This window comes from Petromyzon marinus, chromosome 12 (genome assembly GCF_048934315.1).
Source record: "Petromyzon marinus isolate PM22_M1 ecotype Great Lakes invasive population chromosome 12, UKy_Petmar_22M1.pri1.0, whole genome shotgun sequence".
In the NCBI taxonomy this organism is placed as follows: Eukaryota; Metazoa; Chordata; class Hyperoartia; order Petromyzontiformes; family Petromyzontidae; genus Petromyzon; species Petromyzon marinus.
Window position 1 is genome coordinate 10,206,434 of NC_133678.1, and position 14,909 is coordinate 10,221,342.

The window sequence follows — 14,909 nt, forward strand, 5'->3', positions numbered from 1 at the left end:
AAAAATAAAAATGCGTATACATTGTAATGTTTTTGGAGGAATGGAACAAAAATCACGAATCTTGCCTATTTATTTTAATATTCAAACGTAAATAAACAGAAGAGTAATTATTTGAATGTCTCAATAGCTTTAAAATTAGAAACATTATTACTTAGACGCAGTGTGTTATTTGGATGGTTGAATCCATTAAAGTAATTTCATCAGGATAATTACGTAGTCAGACTATACCTATACACAATATGAGTACAGTACATATTTTACAAAACATAATTCATGGAACTGCCTTTGGTTACATTATATTTAAATGTCTCTCATCTGCAGTCTGCTGCTATGGTAGTTGTTGTTCTAGTGTAATAGTTGGGACGCTTGCAATCCGGATGTTACCAGTTCAATCTCCCGTTGCAGAACAAGAGGCAATTGTTTCTTGAATCGCCCAACCTCTGTCCACCCAGCAGTATAAATGTGTGCACCACAGTTTGTCGATCGGCAGGTCACGTGACGTGGAATCAAGTGCGTGGCTAATTCCACCTCTTCCAAGATGTCAGGCTAGCTTGGAACACGAGGCCAACTACCCTCTAGAAGGGTTATCTAGAGCTCCCTCTGGTGGAAGAACTTCTGCCAGCAGTGGTGTCAGAAAACAAATCCAGAGCTGCACCTTAGCCTTTAACTACCTGTACTATAAACGCTTGATCAAAACGCGTAAAAAAAATTCCCACAGCTGATGAAACACAACACTGGCTAATACATGCAATCATAGTGTTTGCCGCAGGAACATCACAGCAGTTAATTAGCTAGTAGAGTATTTAAATGTGCACATAGAAGATTTAGAACGTGGCAAACCTTGCTAGGGCGCGAAGCTGTGATGGTCCACACGCACTGGGCGTTGTTATCGTACTGCACCGGGAAGTTAGGGGAGGTGATTGTTCCACTGGGTCCAGTTAATGCAGCGCCGCATGTAATACCTGTGGAAAGTATAACACGTATAATGCAAGCATGGTGAAAGACATAACAGTTAATGGGTCAATTCGATCTAATTATTACCCCCTCTCTGGTCTTCGCACCTGATTGGCTGATTGACGTCACATTTACCCCCTCTATTTAAGTCCAAAGCAAGAGGAAGTATCTACAATTCTCCCTGCCGCCTGATGAGGCTGGTAGTAATTACCGGCAAAACGTTGTACTCACATTGCAAATGTTGTGGGTTTACTCTCCAACACACAGGTGTGCTGAATTAGTGACTAATCGGCATGTTTTGTTTACTTGACAAACCTTACTATGTGGCTGTGTCAGATGGTGGCAGGTTGAATGACAAATGTATATTTACACAATCTAACCCAAACACCTCTATTATGGATAATTATTATATGTGTGCTACATATACCACACTTCACATATGTGGGTTTACGCGTGTATACTGTGCAGACTATGGAGCTGAATGGAAAAAAAATTCCACTATATGCTAAATTGAGGTTACGGGAGAAGTAGATGGTGATCCATATAAAGACGGTTACAAACAAGTCAACTTGATTTCCTGTTCAGTTGAGCATCAGGGTAGTTCACACCTCTCGTTTACAGGCCTGAGCCCGTGATGGAATTTCCACATTCGTGCTGTGGGGCGAGTCTCTCTATAAGCCACCCACTGTTGACTTCCCCCACAAAGGATTACAATTTTATCAGCCCCGAAGGGGATGATGGGCTGAGTCAACCACCCACCAGAATTTGAACTTAAATTATTCCGACTGTAAGCCGCTTGCTCTTCCATTTAGCCACCTGGCTGATTGTTTACTCTATAAATACCCCAGAAATCATAGCAAAAACATTTGAATTCAAAGCCTCTCCATGTCTCCTACAAATTTCAGTGCAGTTATTAAATATTTTATCACTCTCCTAATGTTTGTATCCAACATTACCAATTTGATTCGCTTACAACATTTAATTGATAAGGTGGTCAGATGGTCATTATAAATCAGCACGGTATCTTTCATCCTAAAAATGGAATATTACATATTTCTAATCATAGTTCATGTAATAAAACCAGTTACGTAATATATTTTCACTACTTGGCTTTATTAAATATGAATATATTTTAAAACATTTACATATGGACATGCGAACATTTTAAGAATAACTTTGACCATGAGAAGGAGGGTCAAAGACCCTCAATATTCGAGAGAATTGTCTTCACAACTGAAGCCTGAGGCAGTGTCAAGACCAAGTATTACGTAAGTGTGCACAGGAACACCAAATAGTGTATGAAGTGCGTTTGTGTCTGTGTTATTTTTCATCACATTACCGCAACGTGTATGAATAGACACCGATGCAGAGTTATTTTATTTCATGCAACAAAGCAGAGCACCTGCTTACAGCGAAAACCATTATTCGTGCTGTTATGGTCTCATTCATGACAAACATGTTACGTTACTTATGTTGAAGAGGCGGGTGACTCGGGGATCACAACGTGGGATTTGGAGGACAATCAGACTTGTCATCGGTGGTTAAACTGGACTACCAAGTGCAGCGAGTTGATGGTTTCAGGCTGGTCACCAATGACTGCACAAAAAAAGTCCATCTTTAAATTTGGATTAATTCTGCCTCAGATACTTAAACGTGTTGAATTAAAATGTGTGCCTCAAAGTGTGGATAAATGGTCATATTAAAGTGACTTCAGTAGTATCTTCCGAAGCTGTTCTGTGACACAGATTGATGTACTATGAGCCTTATAGGTTAAATTGTATATGTACAATATTCATCAAATGACATGATACTCACAGCACAATAAAAATGCATTTAGCGAAATATGAATATAACAATCTTTTCCTTCCCTGCAAATACAGTACAGTTTAAAAAAAAAGGGTTTTACTAAGCTTGAATTCCATTGGACATGCAAATTCATTATTTGTATTTATTTTAAGTGAAGACATGTCATGTGAATTTCCCTATCTACTTTACTTTTGAAACTCGCAATAGCAACGTGATTATATCCCAACCAGCCAAAAAAACCCCTTTGAATCATGCTCAAAACTGTCTTTCTTTAGAGTACGCATTTATATCACATTTCACTTGAAACAAGTGTTATAAATTCTACCAGTGGTTGGCTTTGATTGCAAAACCAGCAACAAGGTACAAAACAAGCATATTGATTTCATGCATTAATTGAAAATAAAGCTTAGGATTACATATGTGTACGCAATCTGGACTTTAAAGTGCAAACATCTATGCTATCGCATTCACATTCCTCAATCGGATATATTGGGGGGAATGAAATGTTGATTTGAACGAGACTCCGTGGGATTTAAAGCACCGTGATCAATTTTAGGATCTGAAAAATAGGGCCACTTCCACTGAAAAGCACGCCTCTAAATATTACATTAGTTTCCTGTAGTGAAAACAAACGAGTGGAGGGACACAAGTGGGCAGGATACATGGCAGCATGCAAGGCTGCACCCCCAATGCCTTTGTGTCATTGATACTGATGGCCCTGAAAGGATTGCGTTAGTAATCATTTGCCCGAGGCAAGCTCAGTGCTCGAACATTAAGCTGGCATACAATGGCATGGCAAGAGTATTTTTTTTTCTTAATGTGAACTGTAATTAAAATGCGGCAGAATGAAGAAATGCGTTTCATGCATATTTCATGCAAATTCAATAGTTGCGTTGGCTGCATATACCTGTGCTTTATTACATGTTGTGTACACATTTCCATTATAACAAAAGGCAATAATGTTTACAAACATGAGAAAACACTTTTTTTTTTTACAAAATCTAACTTTACATAGGTATTCAAATAAATGCAATGCAGCATATTACATATCATACTGAATGTGGATTTCAGGCTCTGTGGAAAAAAACAAACTAATTATAATATGAAATAATGCATATGTATAATCAATTACCTTCATAAAGGAATAGCCTAATGCCATTCGTAATGGTAATAAAAACATGCAAATCGCGTTATTTGTTTTAAACTCCTTATGAAGTTATTTTTGTAATGCTAATAGTAGTATTATTAAGTATTATATTTAAACGTATTTTATAAATCCAGGGCTAGAATAATGAAATGAAATATTTTTTTTTTCTTCAGTCACACGCCCCCCGTGTAACATGCAGGAAAGCATGTTGCGCATTCTGCAAGGGACGCCTGCACTGAATAATTTTAAACAAAAGTTCAAGCCCAGTTGTGCAGGTTTCTTAAATCCCTTAGACCCTGTCTACTGAGCAGTATTTGATGGATGCACCACGGTTAGTCGACTGGCAGATTGTATATGTTTGGGTGAACTGTGAGTGCTTCCACCTCAAGTAATAATTCTGGTCAGCATGGGAGCTGTCTAGAGTTACTTTAATGAAGGTCCTTCAACCAGCATGGGCATTGGCAAGTAATTGCAGGGCGGGCTGAAAATGAATAAATGCCCTTTCATTTTATTTGCATACTCACATTAATGTAGAGTGGCATTGGGGAAATTGACCAATATACAATAAATGTAATGGTACACAAAAAAACTAAATGCATTCATTGCGTGTATTCATTATAAAAAAAGAAGCAAGCTCAAGATACAATAAAGAACAAAAAATGAAGGTAGCACAAAGTTGCTCTCCCAAGTAAAGGCAATGCAGTTTTAATGGAAAATTGTGCACATCAATTTCATTATCAGCAACGCTGGCCTATCTTTATGTTAAAGACGCACAATGGAGTTCCTTGAACCACTGAAGTGTGGCTGACAGTCAATTTGGATATGACAGTCAATTTCACATTCATACACCTGGGTCTTTTTCTGGAAAAAAAAACTTATAAATTGGTTTGCACCACAGATCGTAATGACTCCTTAGGAAAAATAAAACTGGCAAATAATAAAGCGGTTGCCAAGAACAAAGCATTTTCTGCAAAATATAGTGCAGATGCTGAAATTGTATTAACCAGGATATTAAAAGCGTAAAAAAAAATCGAATCGCATCAGGCATAAAATGAAGCCATGTTTTGAACTAGCTTGGTTTAGTATTGTGGTACGTGATGAATTGCGGTAAATGTATTATTCTATACCGCACCACCTTCTGAAACGCTTATGCAAAGCACCCCGTGATTAAAGGTGGAGATTTTAAAGGCCATTAGGGAAATATTGTGTGGTACAAACATTTCAGAGACAATTATACTCGGCCAGAATCCAAAGTGGAATTATGCACAATACTCATGCGAGACTTGAGAGAATAATTGTTTTTGAGGAAACTTTTTTTTAATAAAAAAATCCCAAATTGATTTCGTGAACAACAATAAACTTTACATATATTAAATAAAAGTACAGTATTCAACAGCGTTTGGATTCTTTAAATAATCCTGCTGACTCTGCTTGGTAGAGGTAAGGCATGAAACCATTTACACACTCAAATAGATAACTGAGTCACGTAGAAGGGAAACAATAAAATTATAAAAATATAAAACAATACAATTCTCACGACGTTTAGACTGCAACAATCATCATCAGGTGTGAAAACCACAGCTAGAAAATTTGAAAAAAGTGGCGGTTTTTTAACGTTAGCACCACGGAGAGCGATTTGGCAGTTATTCAGATGGGCGAGTCCATCTATGTGCGGGAAAGAGGAGGGGGGAGACGAATATAATGGATGCTGTCTGAAAGCCACCGTAAGCGTGAACATTCAATTAAGACCCGAAATGGTTTATCAAATCCTTCCAATGATTGCTAAGCCATAATTCATCTTCTCAGTTGAAATTGTCTCTGTGTTTATATATGTGGATGGCCTCATGAACGAATCTCTCATGGTAGCCAGATGGCTTGCAAAGAACCTCTGTCTTGGAGAAGTCAATGTCATGTGAGCCTACTGAATTATAACAGTGATCTGCCATGGCTGAGGTGTTGGTCCTACCGTGTTTTAGGTCTGCTTTGTGTTCACGAATGCGGTCCGAGACATGTCGTTTGGTATCTCCAATGTAATAACTATTATCACAGAGGCAACTTGGTTTGTAGACGCCAGGGTACTGTATGTCCGGAATCACATCTTTTACAGACGGAACCAGATCACGGATTTTATGTAATGTGTTGAATCGGACCTGGATCTTGTGTTTATTCAAGATTTTGGAGATCTTTTTTTCGTGATCCCCGCAATGTAGGGTAAAGTGATGGTTTTGAAAGTCTCCTCAAGAGGGTCCTTCTTCATGGTTGGAGTGATAGCTTTTTTATTTTATTCTTTCCCTTCTACGTGAGTTTACCAAAAGAACCAAGAATATGAATCCCTGCAGTCATGAAAGCTTTAAATCAAAATTTAGATAATTGAGCTTTGATTTTCATGCTTTAAACAGTACTCCAAATATATGATATACACAAAAACACGCAAAAATGGGTGGACGAGATTGGTTTATATATCAAATGAAATTTATATTGTATGCAACATTTTAATACAAACAGTTTTAAAAGTAAAAATCAAACCAAATGCCAATCTTACATTTTTAACATTACAGACTGTGATAATTCCATGATAATGTCAATATTTAGCATTGTTCATAGTGATGACGGTAAGGTCTGATCTTGTCTGCTAGAATTTTTAACTGTGAACAAATGATGATGGATTTTGCAGACACGATGTTATTATTTTTTATGCACATGTTGCTTATCATTATTAAGATCGTTATTTTCAAAGCACTCCAACCAGCTCTTATCTGCCTCTTCTTTTGATTATTTTGATCTCTGCCTGTAAGAACTGCCCAAGGCACATATACCCAGCCCTATTATGTATTTTGCACCTGTGTCTCTCCAACAGATTCAGTTATTTCAGGAACAAGATGCACGTGACTTGTATTTTGCTTACACTTTGTGGCCATCTTGATTAAGTTTTTCAATCATTCTCTATAATCCATACCCATTGGCTGCCATTAAAAAACTACATTCTACAAATATTGAGATAGTTAATATTTTATCACATTTCTTTGCAATTTCTTTTCAATGCTATTGACAGAAAACATCTTTGTTTGTCACTCCGAACAATTGTGGTGAAAGCATATCTCCTTATCTAAGTCTCCTTTTAATATGCAAAAAGCTCAGTATTTTACAAGCTATTATATTTTTGCAAATGGATTTGAATGTTTCTAAAGATATTTTCATTTCAGACTTGGTTTGTGAGAGATTGTATGACTGCATCGATTTCCAATTAATCAAATGCCTTTTTTATAATCTGCAAAGGCTAGGCATAATGCTGTTTGATATGCATTAGTCCTTTCCATAATATGATATAAACCATTCCCAAACTCAGTGTGATCATGTGGTTGGTTGGTCTTTAAATCTTGATTTGAAGCTTTCGTGACTGCAGGCATCCATACTCGTTGGTTCTTTCGGTAAAGTCACATACGTGACTTTACCGAAAGAACCAAAGAGTATGGTCTTTAAATGTTCTATTATTTTGTTCTCAATGTCAGCAATTATATAAAAGTGAGAAGAGGCAAATCGGTCTGTAATTATACAAGTCAGTTTAACTCCCTTTAAAAATATAACAATTAAGGCATCTTTCATCATTAAAATATTGCATTTCTCTGCAAACAATGAATAAACAGATGTCGTTGTTGTATCCTTTTTTATTCAGGAGATTAAATAATCCATTGAGATGCATGCAACATCGCCTATTTAAATCGAAAAATATTGCCTACTTTTCAATGCAAATGTTAGATTGCGAAACCGTGAGGGATGGTGATTGCATTGGGGCCCTTCATCCAGCAGTGGATAAATCATGGATTATATCATGTAATAATTAACACACTTGGATCAAATATAACAAATATTGGGCCCCAGCATGTACGAGTACAATACACCTCAGCACAGTTCCTGTATTGTATATCTCAGCTTAATTGCACAGCAAGCCTCAGAAACGTTCAGTGTTCTTCATTTTTTATCAATCAATGTTTTTTTTTATGAACCATCTTAATATACAAGTAGTATATTTTCCCAACAGACTCAGTTTTGATTAAATTAATTTAATTAAACGGAAGGTGACCTCTGTCCTTGGGCTTGATTGAATTTGCTTCCTGCAGAATGACCTCTGTGACCTACACATAATCACACCTCCCTCTTTACCGCAGCAAAGCCAGGAAAAAAGTTGTTCTGTCCCCAAAGGCATTTGGTGTTGTGCACTATTAAACTCTCCTCCACCCATCCACCACAGAGGAAAGGATGGGAATACAGCGAAGTCTGACCGATGAGTTGAACTAAAATAAGTGGCTCTTTGGATGACGGGGCGTGTAAAAGAAAACAGGGCAAGGTCAAGCTGTCTCTAGGGAGCATGTGTCTGCACCGTGTGATAGCCCATTGCGCTGATTTGCTGTTGAAAAATGAACTTCAGCTCCTCAGAATCTATAACTGCTTGAAGGGAATTAGCAGATAAAAAGGAAAGTATGTGTTTTAAAACTGTGTGCAAGTTAAATAAGAAAAACATGAAAGGGGACCAAAAACATGGATCGTTGAGGAATCTTTTTGAAAGTGTTCAAAGATTGTAAAAATGTGATATTAACTTGCATATGTTCTCTGATCCATGTGCCACTCTTTATGTCTCTTATTGTAATTCCTAGCATTCGTTTCATCTTGCTTCTTTGTGTACTTTTACAGTTGTTTTAGGCTCTTTGTGCACCTATTGAAAATATTCAGGCACGTTGCTATCATATTATAAACGATACATTTTTATATTATAAATGCAATCCATACTGCCCTTGCTCATCTCTTAATTTTACAGTGAGGGAAAAAAAGTATTTGATCCCCTGCTGATTTTGTACGTTTGCCCACTGACAAAGAAATGATCAGTCTATAATTTTCATGGTAGGTTTATTTGAACAGTGAGAGCCAGAATAACAACAACAAAAATCCAGAAAAACGCATGTCAAAAATGTTATAAATTGATTTGCATTTTAATGAGGGAAATAAGTATTTGACCCCCTCTCAATCACAAAGATTTCTGGCTCCCAAGTGTCTTTTATACAGGTAACGAGCTGAGATTAGGAGCACACTCTTAAAGGGAGTGCTCCTAATCTCAGCTTGTTACCTGTATAAAAGACACCTGTCCACAAAAACAATCAATCAATACGATTCCAAACTCTCCACCATGGCCAAGACCAAAGAGCTCTCCAAGGATGTCAGGGACAAGATTGTAGACCTACACAAGGCTGGAATGGGCTACAAGACCATTGCCAAGCAGCTTGGTGAGAAGGTGACAACAGTTGTTGCGATTATTCGCAAATGGAAGAAACACAAAAGAACTGTCAGTCTCCCTTGGCCTGGGGCTCCTTGCAAGATCTCACCTCGTGGAGTTGCAATGATCATGAGAACGGTGAGGAATCAGCCCAGAACTACACGGGAGGATCTTGTCAATGATCTCAAGGCAGCTGGGACCATAGTCACCAAGAAGACAATTGGTAACACACTACGCCGTGAAGGACTGAAATCCTGCAGCGCCCGCAAGGTCCCCCTGCTCAAGAAAGCACATATACATGCCCGTCTGAAGTTTGCCAATGAACATCTGAATGATTCAGAGGACAACTGGGTGAAAGTGTTGTGGCCAGATGAGACCAAAATGGAGCTCTTTGGCATCAACTCAACTCGCCGTGTTTGGAGGAGGAGGAATGCTGCCTATGGCCCCAAGAACACCATCCCCACCGTCAAACATGGAGGTGGAAACATTATGCTTTGGGGGTGTTTTTCTGCTAAGGGGGCAGGACAACTTCACCGCATCAAAGGGACGATGGACGGGGCCATGTACCATCAAATCTTGGATGAGAACCTCCTTCCCTCAGCCAGGGCATTGAAAATGGGTCGTGGATGGGTATTCCAGCATGACAATGACCCAAAACACACGGCCAAGGCAACAAAGGAGTGGCTCAAGAAGAAGCACATTAAGGTCCTGGAGTGGCCTAGCCAGTCTCCAGACCTTAATCCCATAGAAATCTGTGGAGGGAGCTGAAGGTTCGAGTTGCCAAACGTCAACCTCGAAACCTTAATGACTTGGAGAAGATCTGCAAAGAGGAGTGGGACAAAATCCCTCCTGAGATGTGTGCAAACCTGGTGGCCAACTACAAGAAACGTCTGACCTCTGTGATTGCCAACAAGGGTTTTGCCACCAAGTACTTAGTCACGTTTTGCAGAGGGGTCAAATACTTATTTCCCTCATTAAAATGCAAATCAATGTATACCATTTTTTACATGCATTTTTCTGGATGTTTTTGTTGTTATTCTGTCTCTCACTGTTCAAATAAACCTACCATTAAAATTATAGACTGATCATTTCTTTGTCTGTGGGCAAAAGTACAAAATCAACAGGGGATCAAATACTTTTTTCCCTCACTATATATGTTTTTTTTCATCTCAGTCTGCCTTCAATAGTTACCCCAGATATGCATAATCGGTTGTGTCCCTCCAACAATTAGCTCCTTCTGTTCAGCAAACTTGTGCGTCTCTTTTGCTCTGCTCAAAATCATCTTTAGCCCGGCTTTTAGAGCCTCCTTTGTTCGGTTCAAAAGTAATTGTTATTTGATGTCAGCGATTCTGAGGTGGTTAACACTTTCACAATTAAACTTTATATCTGTATGTCTAGAATAACTGTTTTGGTAAGAAATATTTTCATGTCATTGCCTAGGTCAGAGTGTATGTCCTTGCTGGACTCTGCTACCGATTTGTATTTCGTTACTTCTTTGGGGGCAATCTCACTGAACCTGTTTAATCTTTTTTTTTGCCAAACCTCTTGGTGAAATGATGGCCAGAAAAGCTCCATAAATCTGATTATACATATATTATGACTTACTGTTATTAAGTGTTTCACAATACACATGTTATTTCTTTGCATATTTTATTTTTCAGGCCTGGAACGAGTTTTGATCTTGACTCTAACCATGCATGGGTCTATGTTTCCTTGCCCTGACCACCATTCCCTCTCATAAGCATTCATAGGTGATTTAAAGCTTTCGTGACTGCAGGGATTCATATTCTTGTTTCTCTCGGTAAAGTCACGTAGAAGGGAAACAATAAAATAATGCAAATATAAAACAATACAATTTACACGACGTTTCGACTGCAACACAAGCAATCATCATGTGTGAAAACCACAGCAAGAAATTTCAAATTTTCTTGTGTCTCTTTTGCTCTTGCTGTGGTTTTCACACCTGATGATGATTGCTTGTATTGCAGTCGAAACGTCGTGAGAATTTTATTGTCTTATATTTTTATTATTTTATTGTTTCCCTTCTATGTGACTTTACCGAAAGAACCAAGAATATATATATACATTCATAGGTGGTTTAAATATATGTAAAGCATCTTCAGATACGAATGTATGTAGATGTTACATACATTCTTATTGTTGTGGTTGTTGTTGACACAGTAGATTCAAGACAATTGCCGCTGTGTGAAATATTCACGCATTAAACGGCAATGTTGGCCAAAGATAATATACGGTCGACACAATAACGCTGCATTCCACGCCAAAATCAAGGCTGGCTGTATTGTATGTGTAAGTGTAAAATATCGTACAATATGATACGATAAAATGTTAAAGACTAAAAAATGGAGGTCACATTCGCCGAAGCATACTGGATGCCATCGAAGCAATACACACATATGCATACTGGATGCCATCGAAGCAATACACACATATGCTATGTTTGCAACTTTTAATAGGGCTAGTCTTTATGCTGATAATTAATAGAAAATTAACAAAGACACCTGCAGCTAGTTAAACTTAAATGCCTTTTGTGAAATGTCATATAACTAAGGTTAATAACAATCATGTTGGTGATTTTACTAATGCTTGTTGATCCATATAATTAAACTACGTGACATTATATTTGTATTGCATTGAGTAGAAATCAACATTTTAAAAAACACCTGGCTTTCGTGGATAGCTCCTGGCATCATCAGCTGCCAGGAGCTATCCAATGCTTCCCCATATCGCTGCCATTCATCGTGTTCTCGCAAATCCGACAGGCCATCAAGCTCCGGCGTGGTGAGTTTGACATCGTTGCTCAATATCCACGGTTGCCATGCTCTCGGTGCTGAGTGTCCCTCCTTCGACTGCTATTCCATCACCGTTCTCCCCCATCAGCCACCTAGCAACGTGTTGTGACCAAGCCGACTCACTTTTTTTTTTTAACAGTCAATTTGATATTACTTTTTTTATTATTAATTTCTGAGCGTCAACCTCAGTGAAGTGCAATTAAAACTTATATAATGTGTATATTATATTTAAAGAATGTGGTAAAATGTTTCGTGTTGCTTTTCTCTCTGATTCAGGTAAGTGATGAAGAAATCGCCCCACCTTTCTGTATATTGCAGTGTGATTAATTAATCATATTTGATGCAAAACACAATAATTACATGAAATGGGGTCAAGACGCAGTGGGGCTCAGATCTGTCGACTTTATTTTATTCACGTTTATGCCAAACGCCTCGCCTATAATTGAATTCCTCCCATCTTACACTCATCACTTCCTCAAACCGTTGCCAGTAACATTTCAGGCGCAGTTTCACCGGACGTCCAATTAAACACCCAAAATAAAGCCGTGACATATTGCTTACTTGCTATGAAATAAACAGAAACTTGTTTCTGCCCACCTTTGCACTTGGGCGTGTTGTCACTCCAAGATGCAAAGATCTCGTTCACGCGCTGGCAGATGATGCTGCTGGAACCTTGAAGTACGTAACCTTCATTGCAAGAGAATCTAACGGTAGCTCCCAACCTGAAAGATCAGCACAGTGCAATTATGAATTAATTAAGTTCAGCCTTTGGCCGATAATAATCATTCAGCACGACAAAGCTAAGTAGGTTGGCTTGCCCTTGGCATTTTTTTATTGCATCATTAAGCATGGCACCACCATGGGATTATAAGACTCGGCATCAGCATTAAAATTGTAATGAAATCATGATAATAAATGGTGATTGTATAAAATAATGACGATGCGTATAATGATAACCATGACAATTATCAGGATAATTTTCAAAGCTGTCGTCAATTTATCGTTTAGCATAATTGAGGATTGATGATAATCGTGCTTCCCAGAGTGCAACAACATCATTTGCTCTGGGCCTTGCACTTCTTAATGATGCATTAACTTACTAAAGAGGAACAGGTGTTAGAACTGGGTCATGTAATCATCAAAATGTGCTAATCTGAAATTGTGAGCTCTTAGTCATAGCTGCGATAGGGAAAGAATGGCTCGTGTTTGACACTTGATTGAGTTGGGCTTTGTGGGGGATAAAAAGTAGGATGTGACGAACATAACATTTATTCACATCTGGAATAGTTTTCCTTCCTGCCCCGTCGTGAGAGAATTACACTCAATTCTGTGCAAAGTCGGCTCAATTCAACCATACGGAATGTGCGGAGGGCTGTGTTGCCATTGGGTGCTGTAATTATGCCACGGCTCATTTAATCGCGCAAATTTTGTCCACAAAGTGGGCAGGATTAGGAAGGAGCACGGGGGAATGCTAGAGAAAGTTGATATAGATTGGGTGTGGTGACATGAGATGTTCTGCCACATGCATGAGATGTTCTGCCACATTTTCTGCCACAAAGTGGTGGATGTTCCACCACAAAAAAGTCTAACCCTCCTGGAAAATAATTCACTTTGATGGAGTAAGGATTGCAAGAATCAGTCTCTATTAATTAATTGATGCACCACTACATGCCTAAGATGTGTGCACACACAAGTAAACATACTCATACAAAAAAACAAAACAAAGATTTCCCGTCAAAAATAAAGATTCCCGTCTATCCTTATGAGACTATCGGGGCAAGTGCCATTAGCGAGCACCGATGAAGGCCGGCACAGCGCATGAGGGGGTGAGTGGTTAGCACCACGTCCGGCCGCTTTTGTCTCCCCAGTAGCGATTATTTTACACACTGCACCAGGTACTCATTTGAAACTGAGTCGATCTCAGGGAGGCCCAGGATCGGTTCAGATAATGATCATTGGTGTTGGTCATGAGCGGGAATCGAACTCGGGTTTGTAGTGCAGTGCAGTAACCGCTGCGCCACCGCTCCCCACCACAACAACAACCGCCATTCACCACTAAGTGGCGGTGACGTCACCACGACGCTTGTGCCAGGCTATGTGCACATTGAGGACACGTGAAGAATCGAACGCCCGCTGGCAGCAGGTCATGGGGAAGACCCAGCAGGTGCCATGGGTTGACTGACTGAGATGACTGGCTGATGCACTACCTGTGCCCCCTACTGTGCCAAATTGCTGTGATTTAGCCTCCCGGCGCTACATTCGTTATTGTGAGCATCGCTCCTCCGCCCTCCGTTGTTGTTTGGAGAGCTTCTGCCTCCAACTGCCCAGTAGCATCCTTCACAAGCCTCCTCCAAAAAGGCCGATCTTGATACTGCTGGTACCAGTCATCAGGAAGTCCACTCAGCTCCACATCCTCCTGTACCACATCACTCCATATTTTCTCTAGCCCGTGCTGCGCCCGTTTAGCCCCCTCGATCCGGCCGAACAAAAGCTGTTTAGGCATGCGGTGGCTGGGCATGTGGGCTACATGACCCAGCCAACGCGGCTTTGCCTGCCGGAGGAGCTCACCAATGGGACTTTGTCCAGATCTTTCAAGGATTTGTGAGCTCCTCACACAATCCAACCTGGTTAAACCCAGGATAGATCGTAGGCACGCCAGCCTAAATGTTTCTAATCAGTGAAGATGTTCTATTAAAGGGGTCCACGTTTTGCAAGCATAGAGAAGGGATGAAATGATTGTGTTCCAGAGAAGACCTGAAGCTTCGTGCAGAGCGACAGACCAGGTACCTTCAACACAGCGTTACGCAACCGATGAAAAGATCTCCCCTCCGACTCCTGGCCACGTAGTTTTACCCGGGCCCGCTCACCATCATGAAGATCCTTAATGATCGTGAGCAGAGGGTCAGGGACTCCGAAAGCACGA

General features: G+C 39.6%; 1 protein-coding gene across 3 annotated transcripts in view; it reads right to left on the minus strand.

The window, feature by feature from the left end:
• LOC116941580 (CUB and sushi domain-containing protein 3-like) overlaps nucleotides 1–14,909 on the minus strand; it is a 442,102-nt gene that overhangs the window by 167,778 nt on the left and 259,415 nt on the right. For all 3 annotated transcript variants that reach the window (XM_032952771.2, XM_032952770.2, XM_032952772.2), the window contains 2 exons: nucleotides 12,584–12,708; nucleotides 841–962 (listed from right to left, as the gene is read on the minus strand). In XM_032952771.2, the coding sequence (XP_032808662.2) occupies nucleotides 841–962; nucleotides 12,584–12,708 (247 nt within the window). The remainder of the gene's footprint in view (nucleotides 1–840; nucleotides 963–12,583; nucleotides 12,709–14,909) is intronic.